The 18,790-nt window shown below is 37.1% G+C and overlaps 1 protein-coding gene across 1 annotated transcript; it reads right to left on the reverse strand.

Annotated features, from left to right (window-relative positions):
• Nucleotides 1-6,492: 6,492 nt before the first annotated feature.
• Nucleotides 6,493-15,390, reverse strand: LOC107587675 (aspartoacylase-like). The gene is made up of 6 exons (XM_016275542.1): nucleotides 14,992-15,390; nucleotides 12,914-13,109; nucleotides 11,768-11,861; nucleotides 11,287-11,394; nucleotides 8,296-8,405; nucleotides 6,493-8,102 (listed from the first exon to the last, which is right to left on the reverse strand). The coding sequence occupies exons 1-6, from the start codon at nucleotides 15,231-15,233 to the stop codon at nucleotides 7,905-7,907; spliced, it is 948 nt and encodes a 315-aa protein (XP_016131028.1). The 5' UTR covers nucleotides 15,234-15,390; the 3' UTR covers nucleotides 6,493-7,904.
• Between the last annotated feature and the right edge of the window lie 3,400 nt (nucleotides 15,391-18,790).

Genomic DNA, 18,790 nt, shown 5'->3' on the forward strand with positions numbered 1-18,790 from the left:
AATTGTACTTTTTTGAGTAGTTAAAAAATTGTGTACTTTTACTTTAGTACATTTTAAGTGATGTATCGGTACTTTTACGCTGCTATTTTCCTCCGTTTGTGGTCGTTACATGCTTATTTTATTTTTATTTTTATCCATCAACGTGATTGGATAGAGAGATGGTAATAGGTCTCGTGACTTTTGTCAAATCAAATTGTGCATAGAAAACTTTAACCGCCAACTGTTTATCATGGCTGCTGGAAGAGCATTCTTCAAGCATCAATTCAGTCGCATCTTCCTCTAACTTAATATGTTAAGGTAAATTTCGGATTTCTGCTTACTAAATGATTTGTATATATACTGAATACTGTTTCCGTGCTGTTTTGATGTATTTTAAAGAGTTGGCAGTCCAAATGAAAACTGCTGGATGATAGATACTCTTCATTCTTTATGACAAACAAGAAAATGTGAATTACAGAATGTACAACGTTTTTAAAATGTATAAATGGCAGTGTATAGTGTTTATTATGAGGGGGTAGAATCCACAGCTCAGTACTCACTACTCACTACTCATGAGTACTTTTAAATAGGCTACTCTTTTACTCTAACTCAAGTAGTTTTTTGGACAAGTACTTTTACTCTACTCACACTACATTTTTTGGAAGGTAATGGTACTTTTACTTGAGTATATTTTTTCAGTACTCTTTCCACCACTGCCTGCAACTGCTAATATCTTGGAATCAAGGGCAGAAAGGGTTTAATGATGAAGAGCTTCCCCCTAGTGGTCAACAACAAAACACGGAACATGTAGGATCTTAAAAGAACCCCAAAATGAACATTTGCTGAAAATTTGCTTTCCCTCAGGATGTGGATCAGAACAGATTTGGAGAAATTTAGCATTACATAACTTGCTCACCAATGAATCCTCTGCAGTGCAGGGGTGCCAGCCAGAGGCAGGGCCGTGCACAGACCTTTTGAGGGACATGTGCTGAAACTGAAAAAGGGCACCCCCCTTTTAGGTGGTTGAATAATATATACCCTTAATTTGCTAAATTAATTGTTTGGCAAGTTTAAGCTCTAATGACTATTTAAATATGTTAATGAAAATTAACATTTGATTCATTATTTTGTCAACTGTGTTACGGACAAATGTTGTGTCAAATCAAATGAAACATGAATGAAGTCCCACATGTTTGATTACATATTTGTTTGAAGGTTTTTGAGTCTATTCACCAGTTTTTGAGGTTATTTGTCTAACTGATTTGAAAATATGAATTTGGGGCTTCATAATGGGCGTACTGTGGGATGCTATCATGAAGGATGAAACTTTTCTTCAACATAAATCCACAGTATGCTGAATTTAGTCTTATTCACCATCCTTACCAAAGTCATCCATCCCCAGAGATATCCCCATCTTTTTTTCGGACGGATTAGTTTTAAAAGATTTATAACATAAAAACCACACATAACACAGTTGACAAAGTAACACAGTTGACAGGTATGAATGAACTTAGTATCCATAAAGCATTTTAAACACACACATTATAATAATATATATAATAACGTTAATGAATATATTATATTATTATAAAGGTCAATTACGTTTTATAATGCATCATGACACTTCAAGTTGTAAGGACTTATACAATCACATCATAACACTTTATCAGTCATGACTAAGCAGAAATAGATATATGCCAAATCTATAATATTATATAGGTTTATGTTAATCATGAGGAATTCTGAATGCTTTTTAACCCTTGACAAATGTGAATATAATGTGTATATAATATTATGGATACGGAGTTCATAGAAAGTGTGGCCATGATTAGATCAGTTAAGTTTATCCATTGTTTTCCATGGTTTTAGGCAATTCCTATGTAATTTCTTTGTAATGACAATAGTGTGTGAGCATTTATTTTTATCAACAACACTCAGTGGGAGCATAAATTGACACTGAATTGCCAACATTGTCAACCATGTTATTCCTTGTCAACTGTGTTACAGTTGATGGGGTAACACAGTTGACAGGTAACACAGTTGACATTTCAGCCATTTTAAGGCCTTGTGCAAACTGCTGACCTTGGAATAGTTAGTAGGGGTTAAGTTAGGTAGTAAGTTCACCAGAACATGTTGATAACACAGTTGACAGTCAATTAATCTACTCTATGTGCAGACAATAATCTAGATAAAATATTGAAGAGAAGTTATGACTTTCCACACTGTCTTCAAATTTCCCTCCAAAAAAGGAAAATACATCACGTGATGTTGGACATGTGACTTTGGAACAAACCATTGCTGATTTATAGGGGGTTTTATAGGGAGTAACACAGTTGACACTGATTTCTCGGACATACACAAAATGGATGATTTAATGTAGATGCATGAGCAAAATATTTTTTAAAACACTTTTTTCATAATTTAATGATTATTTTGGACAAATATTTATAAGAAATATATACAGAAACATGTATTTTAGAGCTAATCTGAAGAGCAAAACCTCACATTTACCAAATCGGACAGTACAAAATCAGCAAATTCCAGTATAGAATGCCATTTTTGCAAGATAAAAGATGGATATCTGTTGGATTTTTGTATTAAATTATTTAGAAATGTCCCCTGATATAAAAGTCAGAAAAATTCTGAAAAAGAAGTGAAAATTTGTAAAATTGCTAATAGAGTCCATGAACATGACATGTACCCCTAATTATAGAATGACTCCTTAATGACAAATTAAATAACACAAAATAATAGTCTCAATTATTCAGTATTATTTTGTTGTCAACATTATTCATAGGGTCCTCTGTTTGTGAATTGCTCGTGTACTCCCTCTTTTTTTTTAATTGTGATGATCATGAATTTAATCTCTTGTTCAGCTCATGAAAAATGGGGGCAAAAAAAAAAGTGTTGCGTTTATAATTTTTTTCAGTGTATATACATACAATTAATTTTTTCTCTGCTTTGCACACATGAAGTTCATGAATTAACATGAATTAACCATGCGACCATATAATATGATTAAATGTTAATAAATTAAGTGTACCAGCAATCATAAATCAAAGAAGACATTTCTTAGAAATATATTTTACCTAGGTGACGAGGATCACTCAGTCGCTTTGTGTCAAACTCAAATGCAGTTACAGGGTTTTTGACCAGCGAATGTGTGCAAATGTGCATTTTGTCCATCATTAAAACAGTGGCATCACATTACGTTTTCATCAACAGGTTACAAAGTTTGTTGTAGCTACATGGGCGCTCAGTTTTTCCTGTTGTAAAATACATTTGGCCAAAATCTCATTTTATAAAAGCTGAAATGCTACTGTATGCACAGGCTATTTAAGTGTAGGCTATTAGCTATGATTAGATGGAAAATGCTAGCCCTCTCTCTCCGGTCCCACATGTCTCAGACCTCAAATACATAAAATATTAGCCTTTATAGACAGTGTTTCTTGCATAAAGAAAACGCTATACGTATTCAAACTACAAGATAATTATTTACCCTTGCAAGACTTTGTTCAGCTGCTGTGGAACTTTAGTTCATTCAGTCAAGATAGAGGGGGTGGAGTTATGAGGTTTTACTGACAGTTTGAGCGGATCCAACAAGATTTAGTCACTAGCTCTTTTTAATACATTTCATTGGCTAAATATTTGTAAAACAGACACAGATGTAAAGGGTGACCAATAGCATTGATTTATTGAAGAAGAAAAACAAAACAAAACACCGCCACCAAAGAAAGGGCACTTCGGAGTGTAAGGGCAAAAAGGGCATGTTCTCTGCACAGGTTGAGCCCTACCTGCAGTGCACATGCCTGGCCAGAGGTGTAAAGAGTAGGCTACCTGGAAACCATACTTGAGTAAAAGTACAGATATTTTACAGCTAAAATGACTCCATTAGAAGTCCATAACCAATCACAAACGACTTGAGAATAAGTCTAAGAGTACCTGATTTTAACAGTACTTAAAGGGATAGTTCACCTTCAGTTGCTGGTCCCCAATGTAGACTCAAAGATGCATTAGTCCTCAACATCTAAGAGAAATGCCAGTGAAAAGCAAGAAAAAGTTGATTTGTGAGGAGAGCAATCACGTTTATTTTCTATAATCAAAATAAAACTGAACACCTCAAAATTCCAATAAATCAATGTCAACACAACACCTCTTAAACGTCTATAGACACTAAAGTCTCAGTGAAGCACAAGTGCTTAAAAAGGGCATAAGTAAACCAATATCATTCTAAAAGTTCTCTTCAATATGACGGACAAATAAAATAATGTTAAAGCTGCAGTCCGTAAATTTAAAAAAAAAAGATCCGAAATCAATATTTGAGCAAGTACGTAACCAGCCAGTGTTCGAAACTATCGCCTTACTTTAGCCCGATTCACAACGGTTATCTTATAATAATGTTTTCTAATTTGAGTGCTACGGGTAGGTTTTCGCGGGAAATTCGAGCATGGCACTGCGTCATTATGTCACGTCTGTAAACATAAAGAAGTTGTCCCGCCTACTAGGCTATCACATCCTGCAGGTGGCCGATCGTTTAAAGCCTTTTCTCATAGCAGCTAGAATAATTCAATGTATCATTTTGATGGTGGATTGTAATCCAGAAAGAATTATAAATTTATGAAACACATGTGAATGAAATTAAATTATATTCCAGTTTTAAATCTGCTTCTGACTACAGATAGCCTGGGATTACACAAGATTTGTATTTTAAAGACAACCAGTTCGAAGGGAGCATAATTTGCTTTTTGGGTTAAAAGAATGTCTTAATATGAAATTCGAGTGGTATGACAATTAGAGATTAGACTGTACAGAAATTGAAATCTACACACATACTATACTCATAGTCACGCAATGCTGATGTTGTTAACATTAACAATTTGAGAATAAAGTATAACAATAATAATAATTTGCACGGTTTGATGTGATATGAGCTAATTTAGATTAAATCACCATTGGTAGCGCGATTTATTATAATGCTTTTTTCCTCAGTTGGTCAGAACATACGTGGCAGACTTGTTACTTACTTGTTCAGATGACAATATCTGGTGAAAATGCTTATTTGAGTCAGATATTCCAAGACGTAGGCTAGAATCTGTGAGTGCAAAGTACAATATCCACACCGGTGCGGTGACTGACTGCCACACATTCTCCTCAAAACATTAGATTCATCTGCGCTGGAGCCGTGCCGGAGCACAACCCATGCAAGGAAGATAATTCACAGCTGCAATTCCAGGTTTTCAAATAGAGATGGTGACAAAGAGGCAAAACTTACGGACTGCAGCTTTAAGTAAAATTATAAAGTCAAAGTCTTCTTGCACTAGACGTGCTGGTTTCAGCCTCATCGCTAGCTGTAGTAATGTCCTTATCTCGTATATAAAACACCAGTGATTCACAACTACCTGCTAATGCACTCGTATTCTCATAAAGAAGCCTTGTTGACAAGTTTCGGTGAGTAAGGGCAAAACGCACAAGATATAGCACCTTTAATGCCCTGTAGATGGAAATATTGCTTCTTTTGTAGCAAAAATAAACTGCCGCAGAAAAAGTTAGGTGCCATGCAAAATGTTATGACTAATTGCATTACTTATGTATTGAGTAAAGAGTACATATACCCATTCAAAAATGCAGTGAAGTAAAGAGTAAATGTTGCTAATACCTTTGATACTCAGTAAAACTACAAAGTAGCCAAAAAGATACTCAAGTACAGTAACAAATTACATTTACTCAAATACTTTATACCACTGGTGCCGAGTCCAAACTGTTGATCATAACAAAATAAGTAATTTACATGAATCCAGTCCATCAATTAAACCATCCTCGATCCATAATACTACTTTCTCCAGTGAAGAAGTCGTCTCATCGGAGTCGGGAGAAATATGCACAGATCAAGCACCAGCCAAAAATAGTCCTAAACAAATATGTTGGTGGATTTTGATATGAGAGGACAACAGGGGATGGACTTCTACACTGGTGGAAGCATTATTATGGATTATGGACTGGGATTTTGGACAGAAATTACAGTTTAAATTTAAAACGCCTTAATGATGGCATTGTTTCTTACATGTACAACACTTTTTGCTTCACAAGACATTAACTGATGGACTGGAGTCAAGTATTTGTGGATTATGATGTTTTTATCAGCTGTTTAGACTCTCATTCTGACGGCACCCATTCACTGCAGAGGATCCACTGGTGAGCAAGTGATGTAATGCTTAACGTCTCCAAATGAAGAAACAAACTCACCTACATCTTAAATGGCCTGAAGGTAAGTCAATTTTAAGCAAATTTTAAAAATTCTGTTATCGTCATCACCTTCAGTAAACAATTATTTTTCAGTGGAATAAAAAATGTAATATCTTGAAGAATGTCGATGAAATAATTCTAATTAAAAATTTTTTAAAAAAAATGTATGTGGGTAAATAAATATAATTTTCATTTTTAGGTAAAGCATTTTTATAATAGAGGATCTGTTGAATTAAAAAGTGCAAATCAGATTTAATAAAGAAACTTTTTATTATTCGTTTTGAAAAGATCTGTGTGAGACAAAATAGAAATCTCTTGTGGCTTTATGTAAATGGTTTACATAATACATTTATATTATGAAATTATTTACTCCACATTAATTCATCTCATTAAGACTGACAAGACTTCATGTAAAACAAATACATTGTGACAATGCCTATTATGTTAAAATACATCATATTCCACATTTTGACAACACTGAACATTATCAAGCAATACTAAATACCACCTGGACCTTAACGACATCATACAACACTGTAATCAACTGTGTGGAATAATTGGTAAATGTATTAAAAATCATCAAGATTCTTCTTCAATTTGGAACAAATTAAAAACATCTGTTCACATAAAGTGAATATATTATTCCTTGCATAGATAGATATGATATTTTAAAACATAACACTATTTCAAAAAATAACTCACAATAATGGGCCTTTCGACAATTTACACAAGCCATATACATCACAAAACAAAATCACAGTGGAAAAAGCACACATATTTCTCTAAAATCAGTTTTGCCAAAGCTTTTCAGTGCCTGCTGAGCTTATCCATCAATCTATAAAGTCCACCATATAGTATACCAAATCCTATTGAATATTACTTTATCTTCCTACTGTAAGAGCTCTTAACTCTTTCTATCAGACAAAAAATATTTTCTATTTGTTCAATTAAGGCAATACTTGGGTTGCACCACTGAATGAGGATGAAGTCAGGAACTCCAAGACTTAGACAACAACACTTTTGCATCACAAACAGCAAAATACAGAGAGTTTTGACAGATGATTAATATCCCATGATGCATGACGTATAAGCACAGTGCTGAGAGGTTATTTTGTGGTTGTTTTAAGGCTGTTTCAGGTCAGTATTTGAGTCAACAGTGTGTTAAATCAGAGGCTAGAGGGCAGTGAAGACTGTTCCTGAGCTTGTGCATTTCACATACACTACATCAGGATCTGAACTGTGCAGACATACACTAGAGGTAGACCTACCTACTGTATAAAATATCTAAAAAATCTAAGAGTATAAATTCTTCATTACATAACATGGATTTCATTAAACATTTTCAGTACAAAACACAACTTATTTGAATTCATTCAGTGGTAGTGTTATATATGGTATATATAGATATATATGTTATATATAATTTATATTTTATATGTGACTTGTTACCGTCTCTTTAAAGACAATTTTATTAAACTTTTGGCTTTTTTTTCCTTTTTAACTAAATGGTCGTGTGGTGTTACCTTTTTTTTTTTTTTTTTTTTTTAAATAAAGGTCATAAAACTCCATTATATTTATTCCAGAATTAGAAAAATGTTGAAGCTGACATTTAGTTAAAGTACAGTAGATAACAAAGATGTCATGTCAACTATCTGAGTGTCATAGTGACTTTTAAGAGAAAACTACTTGAATGCTTTTCTGATAGCATTAGCAGATAGTATTTCTCTACAAGTGGTTGTGAAAGCCTGCTGTTTTTCATAATATGCAGCCTCATTAATAAACGTGGGGTACACTGTGTTGGCACCTTCATAAAGGATTGTTCTCCCATCAAACGTTAGGAACATAGGGTCACCCCGGTTCAAAGGCTCCCAGTCACAGTCCTACACAGAAAGAGAAAGAGAGGGAATGAACAGGACCATACTGTGGAAAACAAGTGAGTCATAGGACACATTTTCCCCCTCCCTGCATCCCTGTCATAAAGAGCAATGCTTTTATACGTCGCTTGAGGGTATGTGCTTTCCTTTCAAAAGAAACACACTTCTCTATGCATTTACTAGATGGTCCATTTAATACCTGTAGATGAGGATGCACCATAGCTGTGATGTTGCCGTTGGTGTCTCTGGGGTAGTCCATTCTCTCCTGGACTCTGAATACATCTACTGTACATGGAGGAAACTCTACACCTATGACCAAAAAATAAACACACACACACGGAAAACTAGGTGAAAAAGGAAAGTAAAGGGAAAAAAAGATATTTGACCTTGTCTGTTGTCACTTAAAGGAATTGTTCAGCCAGAAATGAAAATTTCCTTAAATTTACACATCTAAGATGCACTGTGGATGAGTTTATTTCTTCATCGGAACAGATTTGGAGAAATTTTGCATTACATCACTTGCTCACAAATGGATCCTCTACAGTGAATGGGTGCCGTCAGAATGAGAGTCCAAAGAGCTGATAAAAACATCACAATAATCCACACGTAATCCACACAACTCCAGTCCATAGATTTACATCCTGCGAAGTAAAAAGCTGAGTGTTTGTAATAAACAAATCCATCATTAAGGCGTTTTTGTTGCTTCTGGTCAAAATGTGAGTCATTAATCCAAAATAACGCTTCTTCCAATGAAAAAGTCCATCCCCTGTTGTCCCCTCACATAATAATCCACTGACACATTTGTTTATCACTGTTTTGAACCATTTTTGCTTGTAATTAGTCCTTGATCTGTGCATATTTCCCTCCTAATATGAAAGGTCTCATATGGCCAAAAGCGAAAGTTTAAAGTTAAAATGCCTAAATAGTGTATCATTTCTTACAAACATGCAGCTTTTCAATACACAAGACATTAACTAATGGGCTGGAGTGGTGTGGATTACTTTTAGATTATTGTGATGTTTTTATCAGCTGTTTGAACTCTTATTCTGACGGCACCCATTCACTGCAGAGGATCCACTGGTGAGTAAGTGAATCTTGAATTCATCTTGAATGGCCTGAGGGTGAGTAAACATTTTCATTTTTGGATGAATTATTGCTTTAAGTATTAATCAGTGGCTTATATAGAGATGTAGTTAAATCTAGAAACATGTTTATTATGCTTGGGTCATGCTATATTTTTTCAGCTTTGGTTCTTTCAGCAGGGAGTGGGATCAAGCTGGCCTGAAAATGTTATTAAAGCAGAATATTTCAGTAAATAAGCAGACCTATTTGCCAGCTTCACTTCAAAATTCTGAGAAATTTTCCAGTATTTTTCCATCCTGTATTGTGTTACTGTGTTAATGAAATACGTTAATGTCAGGCTGTCAGGTTTATGAGTATGTCAGACATGTGTTGACATGGGTGGTCACTAAATAAAGAGTTTGGCACTCCTCACATTACGGTACAGTGTTGCTATATGATCATCCTTCACCTTATCGCTATCTAGAAAAAAACAACATATTTCATATTTTAAGTTAACTGGCAAGTCTAAAATGATCAATACTATGTTGTTTTACAGCCACATTACACCTTTACAAGGAAGACACGTGCTGAAGTGCTCCTCATGTTTCACTATAAACACTTTTCTTTATGTTTTGCTTGTTATGTTGATGTGGTCCAAACATGGCTCCACACTGGCAAACAGAAAGCACGTTTGAGCGCTCACAATGAGACATTCATCCACAACAATGCGGCCCCTCTACACAGCATGACACTACAAAACCCAGCAAGCTACCAATGACATGGAAACTAACCAACTAGCAAACAAGCATTCAAGTCACAAAACGGCAAAACCAGAAGAGAAACCAGCCACCCTTGCCCAGCTCAACATGTTCCTGCTTAATGTGAGGCATGGGGAAATGTGTATTCATGTCAGGCTGAAAGTACACGTGACTACCTTGTTCAAATGTTTCCACAGTCGAGGGGGAAAAAAGAGGAAGATAAACTTGAAGAAGTCTATACTTCAAACTGGTCAGTGCTTGCTGATTCAATGACCTGAGAGCAGAACCGTTTGTCTTGAAATGCCACACACTATCCTGGCAGAGAAACGGATGGCCACGGGGCAAAGAAAGTTATGTAAACATGAAGCATCTATAAACGATATGAGAAACACATTGATTAAATGCGTTATTGAAAATAATACAAAATGTGAATTGTGTGACATATATGAAGAACATTATAGATCTATACTGTTACTGCACATTTACCATTGGCTTGTATTAGAAAATAATCCTATTGTATAGGAAATAATTTGATGCTGAAGACTGCAGTAGTGGCTGCTGAAAATTCAGCTTTACCATCACAGGAATAAATTAATATTTTTTAACATTTATGAAATATAAAAGTTATTTTTAAAAGGTAAACATCAGAATAGTGACAAACTCAGAATTGTGTGATATAAACTTGTAATTATATAATTGTAATATACTAACCAAGACTTGTCATTTGCACTTATATATTGTTGCTCTTTTGTTAGTTTTGACTGCTTTTATTGTCCTCATTTGTAAGTCGCTTTGGATAAAAGCATCTGCTAAATGACTAAATACATTAATAAATAATTATGTGAAGAAAAGTCTGAATTGTGAGGTATTATCTTGTGAGATTTAAAAAGTCAGAATTGTGGGATAAATACTAGAACTTACCTTTTTTTTTTTTATATAAAAAAATAAAAAATGGTGAAATGTAAACTCAGAATTGCAAGAAAAAGTCAGAATTCTGAGTTTATCTTGCAATTATACACTTTTTTCACAATTCTGAGAATTGTGTGGTACATTGCCTTTCATAGTTTTTACTGTAATTCTGAACAAATAAATGCAGCCTCAGTGAGCATAATAGACTTCTTTCTTTCTTCTCATCAAATTGTGTGACACATCTGAAAAACACAACATTATGGTCCCATACTGTCACGGTCCATACCATCACATATGATTACTATTGGTTTATATTAGAAAATAATCCTATTGTATAGGAAATATAGAAACTAAGTTGTCTTGTGGCTACTCAGGTTGCCTTTGAAATCCCTTTATAGCAACACATTCCAGGTTCAGTGCAGTAAGCATGCTGATCTCTCCTTAACCTTGATTGACCTCACCACTATTGAAGAACTCGATGAAGTCCAGCGCATGCTTCAGTATCGTCCTCATGGACTCGAATACATTGCTCCTCAAAACACCCTGCGGCTGAGGGCCCACCTCAAGACCTGCAACACAAACACATCTATATAAGTCACTAGTACTTGACTGGTGGGTCGTGACCCAACAAAGGGTCACAGGTCTAATCTGATCACAGACAGCAGTGAAAAACCATGTTAAATAAGGTGCAACTGGTACTGTGTTGGGTTTCCACTATAATATTAATTCATGGAAAAAGGAGTCTCATCAAATGGCACGGAATGAGCTCTAGATGTCTACAGAATTATCTGCAGAGGCTCTGGATGCTTTAATTATAACTAGACTTTTCATAGTATCCTTGCTTATTCCACTTCTTAGCTTCTGGCTGACTTTCAGGGGTAATATTAAACTTGATTTAGAATCAGGTTTGACCTGCTGAGTATCCCAGGACTTTGTACTCACCAATAGGGTGTTTGGCCACAGAGCGTGTGGTTGAATACTTCAGCTGTGGGTGTTCATTTAAGAGTACTGAACAGGTATGGGGAGCCATAGCTTTCTGTAAGTGGGAAGAGCACAGGTGTCTGTGTAAAGATGTTTGATTTGTTTATTTTAAGACATTAAGCAAAATCTTGGTATTGGAATGTTTTGGTTAAAGAATTTAATGTTCAGTATATACATGCAACAAATTATTTGTGCACTATTCAATTCAATTCAAGTTTATTTGTACAGCGCTTTTCACGATACAAATCGTTGCAAAGCAACTTTACAGAAAATTAAGGTTCTACAATATTTAGTAGTATCTTATCAGTGGTGACTGTCAGTTAATGTACATATGGCAGAAATGTACGGAAAAATCAATTAAAGACGTAATCAAACAGACGATGAACACTATTAACAGCAATTATTATACACTACCGTTCAAATGTTTTGGGTCAGTAAGATTTTTTTGTATGTTTTGGAAAGAGGTCTCTTATGCTCACCAAAGCGGTTTTTGTTTGATTAAAAATACAGTAATATTGTGACATATTACATTTTAAAATAACTGTTTATTTATTTTTATTTTCTGTGACGGCAAAGCTGAATATTCAGCAGCCATTACACCAGTTTTCAGTGCCACATGATGTTTCAGAAATCATTCTAACCTGCTGATTTGGTGTTTAAAAGAGATTTCTCATTACTATCATTTCTTATTATGTTGAACACAGTTATACAGAAACAATGACATTTTCCAAGATTTTTTTTACAAGTTAAAAAGAACAGCATTTATTTGAAATAAATGATTCTAATATGTTGATTAATATGCTTATATTGTTCTTGTGATATAGTTTTCAGGATTCTTTGGCGCATAAAAAGTTCAAAGCAATAGCATTTATTTAAAATATAAATCATTTGTAATATTGTAAATGTCTTAACAGTCACATTTGATCAATTTAATGGGTCCTTGCTGAATAAAAGTATTACTTTCTTTCATAAATAAATAAATACATAAGCAAATAAGTAAGTATCTTACCCCAAAGTTTTGAATAGTAGTGTAGATGCAGAGGGTAAATACAAAATACAAGATGATTTCATTATCATTGTACAGAATAATTGGATCTAGTTTCTTACTTTAATATAATGCACCATCTGAAGGTTGAAGAGGTCTGTTGAGCTTTCCAGGATGAGGGTGGAGCCCATGTTTGAGGTGGTGTTGTGAAGGTCAAAGATAACATCATATGCATCCGAGCTTCCTTTGGGTCCGAACATCCGATTTATTTCCTTGGCCCTCTGGACTTCATATAGCAGCCCTTCAACATCTGGAGCACTGTGGATAGAAAAATCCTTATCAACACAATAATTGCAAACAAGACATAACAAAAAGGTCAATCAATAAAACATATTTTCAATAGGCTACATAATGCAAACATAAAAATACTTTTTGAAGTATATTTAAGTAGTTTTAATTCCACAAATGGCAACTTTAATAGTAAAATATAAGACATCTAGAAGTTCAAATCAATAGAAAACTTTGTTCTAATGGAAAATAACATGCATGCACTGGTGTTAAAAATCTTTTGAATAGCAGTTAGGTTCAAGTGTACCGTTAACTTTTTTTTAACAGAGCAGTGAACGACAAAAAGATCAGCTATTACATAACTAATAACTTATTTACTACTTCTTCTTTTTTTAATCTAAACTAGAAACCTGACGTTTTTAAACGTTTTATTTACTGCTCTAATTGCTGAGTTAGAGGAAATGTTCCAGCAATATTCCTACTTCACAACATTGCCAAAATTATGCACTTTTGTCACCATTAGGAATTAAATAAGTTTCAGACAGAGATGCATATAACAAGCACACGAAGCAGGGGGGGACTGAAAAATAATGCTCAGAGAATTTCATCAAGCTTTCCACCTGGCTCAAGAATAAAAAAACTGCATAAAAACAATGAACAGTTAACCGTGAGCATCTGTTTTGATGTGTACATTTTGCAACCCCTCACAGTACATTATTATGTACGCGGTGTTTCCTGGTTGACTGTACATCAATGACCAAGGTCAGTTTATAATTTATAATCCCACCAAGACATGCCAGTCTCAATTTGCAACCTTCATTCTGTATTTAAATTGTCTAATAAATGAAATAGGATTTATGATTGCTTTGTTTTGCTGTTTTATGTCATTCTAAGACAAATCATCCATGCCCCTGTATTTAATGTGACATTTAAGCACACAGCAAATTCTGTTCATTTTAATATCTGTATGTAAAACGTAGGTATGCTCTGTTCATGGTACATTTGGTACACTGTACTGATCATTCCCCCCATATGCTTTCAACTTCACGATTCTACTTAAAAGTGAAGGAAATGCATTTTCTCTTGGATTGGGTTTATTGGTTTCAAATTTCTAGTTCATACGTGTTTTAACTTGGAATACTTTCGGTGAATTATGTCCTCGCTAAAATTCTAGTCTTCATATTTGTGAAGGTTGTTTTACTGTTTACATTTACCAGAAAGCAAATAGTAGGCTGTTTAATTGCGATGGGGCATGTTGTCACAAAAGGTAAACGTGTTCAATAAATCTTTTCATGGGTAACATCAGTGGAACTGTAGGAAAAACCAATTGTTTGTAGACTTCTGCAGACTCCAGACTTACAAACTACTGTAGTAATAATAACCACTAACTGGAGTAGAAATTGTAATTTGTCACATTTATAAAACTGTCATTCAAAAAACACTTAGCCTAAGTAATTAAAGGTCCTCAAAAAGTCAGTTTTACACCCGTTACCCTGAAAATGAACAATCGTGTATCGTGTTGTCTCGGATGCAATATTGCAGGCTCTTTTCATGACCCAAATCACACTCCACTCACGGTTCTCAACAGTCACGACATGAGTGGCTCGGATCAGCTGACAGCTCGCTCCACTGATACTTTATCGCTCGATTCAGTGATGTTGTGTCATGTAAAGGAGCTGTTTCAGCGTTCAAACACGGCGCGGGACGCAAAACACAGAGGCCACAGACGTCGATCTGATGAATGCATGACAACAATAAACAACACACACAGAACGCGATAATAAACCTCCAACGCACGAGAGCGAAAGTTTCGCGTCCATTGTTTGATTGTGCTCTGTTTTATGAAAGCGAGCATAAACAAACGAGCCGGACTTGTACAGAAAACAACGCGTTGTGCAAGACGTTTATTTACCTGAGGTTCTCGGGCGTAAAGGCTCTGTTCAGATCCGTGTCGATGTACCTGGTACATTTCTTCACCGCTTTAGGGTTGCTTATGAACGGCTTGATCAGCAGTCCGTTTCTCTCTATTTCGGCTGAATTCTGTTTCCACATATTTACCAGCGTTATGCCAGACATCTCATTTCCATGTGTGCCTCCAAAAATAGCCACCCGTTTGGCTTCGTGTAAACAAGAAACATTAGTTCGCGAACTCATAGCGAGATCGACACGGACGCGCGGTTTTCGAAAGACGAGAGCGCAAAGTTTCCACACAACTGCGGTTTCCTCTAGTCGCCGGTGCGATGTGACTGCTGTTATATAATGCTTATTTAAAGGCTAAGCCCAGGGCATTACTGCGTTTGTGTGTCATCTACGTTAAACGCGCATGGGTCGGGTTTCACATTCGCGCTGCGCTATGGCTTATCGAGCGATTATGTTGGTCGTGGTCAAAATGTCACAGGAGATTATACGCGGAAAATAAATAGCTATTAAAGGCGAGCAGGTGGCCTATGCAAACTAAACATATAGCATCAACTGAAAAAAAAAGTTTAAAGCAAAAGTCTATACGGTGAATAGAACACAAATCATTTTATTTACTACGTTTCACTATTGAATTGATTATTCCTCTATCTACTCTGTTGCAAAATCGAAGGTCAATGGGATTTAAAGGGTTAGTTCACCCAAAAATGAAAATTAGGCTGCGTTTTACTCAGTGGCGTAACTTTGCTTTGAAAAGTGGTGGGGACACCGCGCAACTCGTTTTGCTAGTTTTTAATTTAATAACCTAATTTACTTGGGGACTGGGTTTAGAGTTGAACAAACTTAATTTTTGCTAAAATACATCGATGTACCAGGGGCGGTGCCAGAGAATTTTGAACGCAGGTAGATCATTGACAGAGGGAGCTGGGCAATTCAGGGCTCCAGACTCAGTCTTCCCACTGCTCCCTCTTTTGGCACAAGCACGTTTTGTTTCGTTTTTTGCACTACAACATGCTGTTAATCAATGCACGCTGATTAACTTTTATGAAAGTTTGTAGTTATATGGAAACGAAAGTAGTTAACATTCAACCCGTTCTTTTTCATCAGTAGTATTATTTGCGATTTGAGTTTTGTGAATGGGAGTTCCTCTTTTGCCATGTTATAAGCTGGGCTTCGGATGCTTTCACTTTCGATTTTAACAATCTTGTCAGGTTTTACAATAAAATATAATTGTCTGTTTTGCTTACATCTATAGACCTTTCATGTTTTAAGACAAAAAAAAAAAAGATGGATTCATTATTTTTAATTAAAATGCACAACAACAATAAAACAGTATTCAATGACAAACTAGCTTACAAAACGTTATTAACAAAAACGAATAAGATGAGGCATGGTCTACACGCTGTATTAGGCTATATAATGACTAATAAATTACAGAACCTTTAGCAAACACTGAGGAATAAGAAATAAATAAATAAAAAAAGAGAGAGCCTCCATAGCATAAGGTATGGAGGCCCGTTTCTGCCACTGAATTAAAAAAAGGTAATTGCGACTTTTTATCTCACAATTCTGACTTTTGTTCCACAGAATTGTGAGATATAAACTCGCAATTGCGAGATATAAAGTCAGAATTGCACGATATAGGCTAGTCACAATTGCGAGATAAAAACTCGCAATTCTGTCTTTTTTTCTCGCAATTCTGACTTTATATCTCGCAATTGCGAGTTTATATCTCGCAATTCTGACTTTTTTTCTCAGAATTGTGAGATATAAACTGATAAGTTCTCAGAATTGCGAGTTTATATCTCACAATTCTGACTTTATAACTCGCAATTGCGAGTTTATATCTCACAATTCTCACAAAAAAATTCAGAATTGCGTGATATAAACTCGCAATTGCGAGAAAAAACGTCTGAATTGTGAGTTCATATCTCGCAGTTCTGACTTTATTTCTCAGAATTGCGACTTTATGTCTCTCAATTATGACTTTTTAACTCGAAATTTAACTAGAAAAAACCTTCTCTGGTTTAAGAAGCGGTATTTTACTTGACTTAAGTGTGAAAACCATCAATATTCGCGTCTGTTATGGGGCTGACAAGACGTGTGGATCCATGTGCAAGCTTTATTCTGAACAGAAGACAGAGACGTGGTTATAACAGGCAGGGTCAAAACAATGGCAAACAGGTATATGGTGGGCAAAACACAAGAATAGTCCTAGGGCTAGCGTAGGTCGACGATCGGCAGACAGAATCACAGGGGCGAGACTAGAGGGATAAATCCAGGGAGACAGGCAAAGATCAGAACCGAGGAAACCGACAAGGCAAGGCAAAACAAGGAAACACGGGAAGGAAACAGGAACTAGGAAAACTAACAGGATAAGCAATACTCGGCAGTGAATGGTATCTAGCGGGCCCGCACTCCAGAGAAGTGCTCTGCATTCCAGGATGAGCTCGTCCGGATTCTTACCAGGGCCGTGAGCGATCTCGGTCTAGAGTGGGAATCCCCCGATGAACCAGCTAAGAGCAAGCTTGATTCGTGGTTCCTTCACTCGGGCCGCCGAGTGGCCGCTCCGAGGAAGCGAGCCCCATTCCTCCCCGACTTGCCGAGGCAGCGTACGACGAGGTCGCTAAGGCGTGGGCTGCGCCCCAATCGGCTGGTGGGTCGGAGATCTTCACTAAAGTCGACGTTGCGGAAGCCCGAGGACATATTCGCGCATTCCACCCGTCAAGGAATCCATCGCCGCGCATCTCTGCCCCTCTTCTGCTTCCCTGAAGACGGGTGCTACGCTGCCATCAAGGCCCTGCCGTCTGACCGCACACGTTGCGGACAAAGCGTACGCCGCCTCGGGAGAAGCGATCTCATTGGTGCACACAATGGCAGTGCTCCAAGTTTTTCAGGCACAGCTCCTGAAATCCCTGGACGAGGGTGGGCGGATCCCGAGGCGTTTAAGGATCTACGAGCGGCAATGGATTTTGCACTTAAAGCCAAAAATAAGACGGCCCGGGCGATCGGACGGAGCATGGGCTACATGGTGGTGCTCCACTGGCATCTGTGGTTGACACTCACTGAGCTTAAAGACGCGGACAGGAGGGCGCTACTCCACGCTCCTGTATCTCCATCTGGCCTCTTTGGAGACGCGGTGGAGGCTATCGCGGAGCGCTTCTCAGGGGCACAGAAGCGCTTCAAGGCAATGAGTCACTTCCTGCTGCACCGGGCTGCAGCGCAGCCCCCTGCATGTAGTAGATCCTCATCTGCTTCCAACTGGCCGTAGAAGCGACCCCCCTCTGCTTCAGCTTCATCAGCGTCGGACCCAGAGCCATCTGTTCATGCCAAAACTCCGTGGCAGAGGACACAGAAGGGGCGTCACGGCTTCAAGAAAGGTGGCCGTCCAGGGGGAGCTCCCCCGCCGGAACAGAAGCCTCGTTCCTGACGGGACGTTGCAGAGGAGGAGAGCGGCGAGCCCACCGCGAACTCCCCTTGGCTGTTGCAGGCGACTACGGGAATGTCTGTGTTGTGTATGTTCAAAATGCAATAGATAGAAGTGGTTTCGCCGAGCGAGAGAGAGAGAGCGGGTTTTACAGCCGGTACTTTGTCGTTCCAAAGAAAGATGGTGGTCTCCATCCCATATTTTAGACCTGAGACCCATCAACCGTGCATTATACAAACGCGCTTTCAAAATGAAAACGCTAAAGCTGATGCTCGCGCAGATTCGACCCGGAGATTGGTTTGCTTCGGTGGACCTGAAAGACGCATACTTTCATATCCAGATCGCCCCTCGTCACAGGCACTTTCTG

Source organism: Sinocyclocheilus grahami, unplaced genomic scaffold (assembly GCF_001515645.1).
Source record: "Sinocyclocheilus grahami isolate Dianchi unplaced genomic scaffold, SAMN03320097.WGS_v1.1 scaffold95.1, whole genome shotgun sequence".
Taxonomy (NCBI): Eukaryota; Metazoa; Chordata; class Actinopteri; order Cypriniformes; family Cyprinidae; genus Sinocyclocheilus; species Sinocyclocheilus grahami.